Here is a 3,674-nt window from a genome sequence, read left to right as displayed (position 1 = left end):
AATGGGAAGTTCATTCCATAGTTTAGATTGGGAGTGAGTCTGTAGTTCTGACTGCAATGGGAAGTTCATTCCATAGTTTAGATTGGGAGTGAGTCTGTAGTTCTGACTGCAATGGGAAGTTCATTCCATAGTTTAGATTGGGAGTGAGTCTGTAGTTCTGACTGCAATGGGAAGTTCATTCCATAGTTTAGATTGGGAGTGAGTCTGTAGTTCTGACTGCAATGGGAAGTTCATTCCATAGTTTAGATTGGGAGTGAGTATGTAGTTCTGACTGCAATGGAAAGTTCATTCCATAGTTTAGATTGGGAGTGAGTATGTAGTTCTGACTGCAATGGGAAGTTCATTCCATAGTTTAGATTGGGAGTGAGTCTGTAGTTCTGACTGCAATGGGAAGTTCATTCCATAGTTTAGATTGGGAGTGAGTCTGTAGTTCTGACTGCAATGGGAAGTTCATTCCATAGTTTAGATTGGGAGTGAGTCTGTAGTTCTGACTGCAATGGGAAGTTCATTCCATAGTTTAGATTGGGAGTGAGTCTGTAGTTCTGACTGCAATGGGAAGTTCATTCCATAGTTTAGATTGGGAGTGAGTCTGTAGTTCTGACTGCAATGGGAAGTTCATTCCATAGTTTAGATTGGGAGTGAGTCTGTAGTTCTGACTGCAATGGGAAGTTCATTCCATAGTTTAGATTGGGAGTGAGTCTGTAGTTCTGACTGCAATGGGAAGTTCATTCCATAGTTTAGATTGGGAGTGAGTCTGTAGTTCTGACTGCAATGGGAAGTTCATTCCATAGTTTAGATTGGGAGTGAGTGTAGTTCTGACTGCAATGGGAAGTTCATTCCATAGTTTAGATTGGGAGTGAGTCTGTAGTTCTGACTGCAATGGGAAGTTCATTCCATAGTTTAGATTGGGAGTGAGTCTGTAGTTCTGACTGCAATGGGAAGTTCATTCCATAGTTTAGATTGGGAGTGAGTCTGCAGTTCTGACTGCAATGGGAAGTTCATTCCATAGTTTTGGAGCCAGACCTATTGTACATATTGTACATATTGTACATATTGTACACCTTTTGTTTTCCTTCTCCTGATCTTCTGATGTATTGTGATGTTTTTCTATATTATATTGTATATTGCATTGTATTGTATTACTCGACGACACTGAAAATAAGTTTAATTACTCAGTGTAAATAAACGACTAAAACTAAATCCTCAGCCCTTTACGACTAAAACTAAACCCTCAGCCCTTTACGACTAAAACTAAATCCTCAGCCCTTTACGACTAAAACTAAATCCTCAGCCCTTTACGACTAAAACTAAATCCTCAGCCCTTTACGACTGAAACTAAATCCTCAGCCCTTTACGACTAAAACTAAATCCTCAGCCCTTTACGACTAAAACTAAAACCTCAGCCCTCTACGACTAAAACTAAAACTAAAACCTAAATGTTCTCCTAACCAATCAGCAGGTCTGGAGCTCCTCCGGATGCCCCCAACCCCCCCCAGCTCCCACGGCAGCGACTCTGAGGGCAGCCAGAGCCCCTCCCCCCTGCACGGAGGACACGCCCCCCCAGGGGGAGGAGGGGGAGGGGCCAGCCCCCCCCGCAGCCCCCCCGCTGCCGCCGCGGCACCACTGCAGTCCCCTGGCCACAAGGGGGCGCCGGCCACCATGCCCAGAGCCTCTTCCTCCTCATCCTCCTCCTCTTCCTCCCTGTCCAACTCACCCCTGCTCACCGCTCCCCACGTGAGTTACGCCTGTCTGTCTGTCTGTCTGTCTGTCTGTCTGTCTGTCTGTCTGTCTGTCTGCCTGCCTGCCTGCCTGCCTGCCTGCCTGCCTGCATGCGTGTGTCTGGCGCACCCCAATCATGTTGTGACAAATCATGACAACAAAGACAATGTTTTTGGTGAACAAATAATTAGAAAGAATAAAAAAGTTGTATTGGCTCTTCAGAAGCTGCAGGGTTTAATAAACTCTGTTCCTATTGGCTCTTCAGAAGCAGGGTTTAATAAACTCTTTCCTATTGGCTCTTCAGAAGCTGCAGGGTTTAATAAACTCTGTTCCTATTGGCTCTTCAGAAGCTGCAGGGTTTAATAAACTCCGTTCCTATTGGCTCTTCAGAAGCTGCAGGGTTTAATAAACTCCGTTCCTATTGGCTCTTCAGAAGCTGCAGGGTTTAATAAACTCTGTTCCTATTGGCTCTTCAGAAGCTGCAGGGTTTAATAAACTCTGTTCCTATTGGCTCTTCAGAAGCAGGGTTTAATAAACTCTGTTCCTATTGGTTCAGAAGCTGTGTAGTCTAATAAACTCCGTTCCTATTGGCTCCTCAGAAGCTGCAGGGCTCTGGTCCTCTGCTGCTGACGGAGGAGGAACGGCGCACCCTGGTGGCCGAGGGCTACCCCGTCCCCACCAAGCTGCCTCTGAGCAAGGCCGAGGAGAAGGCTCTGAAGAAGATACGACGAAAGATCAAAAACAAGGTGATTTCAGTCGACTAAAACAAGGTGATTTCAGTCGACTAAAACGTGTCCATCTCCCAGGGACGTGCACACATAGACATCAAAGGGGGCTTCAGCCCCTGCCCCTTTTTACCCGTCTGTAAAACAACTGCCCTTTCCAGACCACGAATTAATGCAGCATTTACTACATGGTGGAAGAAATGCAAATATGTTGTTCCAGGGACCCCCCCCCCCCCCCCCCCCTCCCAGAAGCTAAGATTTGAGTTAAAAACGTTCACTCTGAAAGAATATATATTAACACCTTGGAGGCACGGGGCGGAGTTCTCCGTCAAGTTCAAGGTCATGGTCAAGTGCCCAACACGGAGATTGATAAATAGGACGGAGATTAATGAAAACAAAACCGTTCGCATCGCGATGACGTGTCAAAAAGTGACACGTCATCGAAACGAAAATCTTAAAACGATCATAACTCCCGATCTAAATCATCCCGTCTAATTCTGAAAAAAGATCCTGTGTTTGACGGTCTTCCGCGGTCCAGTCGCTAGTCGCGATATATTTATTATTACCTCCCGCTGTTGTCGATCGACTCTAGAGTCGTGTGGCTATTGTTAGAATGAGTTATTATTACCTCCCGTTGTTGTCGATGGACTCTAGAGTGGTGTGGCTATTGTTAGCTTCTACACAGACATGCACACCAACTTCCGGTGCGCCGGTAAAAGTGGTCCGTGCGCTATAAATGATGGGCACATGGATGAAATGGATTAAATAGTTCCGGGCTACTAAGGTGTTAAAAGATTACCGCGCTGCAAGCTTGTATATCTGCTATTTTTCAACAGCTAAAGTATAACATAATGCTTCAAACACCAGAAGGAGTTCCCGCCCAGAATGAGTTAACAAAACGGAGCCAAAAGTAGAAAGTACTCGTCGTGCATATAATGCTATCATGTCTAAACATGAAAATAGCAGATCTACAAGATCTACAAGATCTACAAGCTCACAATGGCGTGTCGCGATGCCACGATTGCACACCAAGGCCCGCCCCCGCTCGATCATTATTGGCGGAAGGCCCCTCTCTATCCTGATTGGATGAAGGCTGCATGGGCCACCCAGCCAAAAACAAAACCTACGTTTTTTTGACCCCCAGGGGTTAACTGGGGTCAGGGAGGAACTCCTTATATGGTCAGCACACTCTATTGTAGGGGGGATTATCACAACAAAACAAAAAAATAA

The 3,674-nt window shown here is 45.7% G+C and overlaps 1 protein-coding gene across 1 annotated transcript in view; it reads left to right on the top strand.

The window, feature by feature from the left end:
- Positions 1 to 1,463: 1,463 nt before the first annotated feature.
- Positions 1,464 to 3,674, top strand: part of creb3l2 (cAMP responsive element binding protein 3-like 2) — a 23,551-nt gene continuing 21,340 nt past the window's right edge. The window contains exons 1-2 of the mRNA XM_079531170.1: positions 1,464 to 1,734; positions 2,319 to 2,465. Of these exons, the coding sequence (XP_079387296.1) occupies positions 1,477 to 1,734; positions 2,319 to 2,465 (405 nt within the window). The 5' untranslated portion in view covers positions 1,464 to 1,476. The remainder of the gene's footprint in view (positions 1,735 to 2,318; positions 2,466 to 3,674) is intronic.

Source organism: Electrona antarctica (assembly GCF_951216825.1).
Source record: "Electrona antarctica genome assembly, contig: scaffold_58, whole genome shotgun sequence".
Lineage (NCBI taxonomy): Eukaryota > Metazoa > Chordata > Actinopteri > Myctophiformes > Myctophidae > Electrona > Electrona antarctica.
Note: the sequence above shows the minus strand (reverse complement) of the source record. Positions and strands in the feature narration are given on the sequence as shown.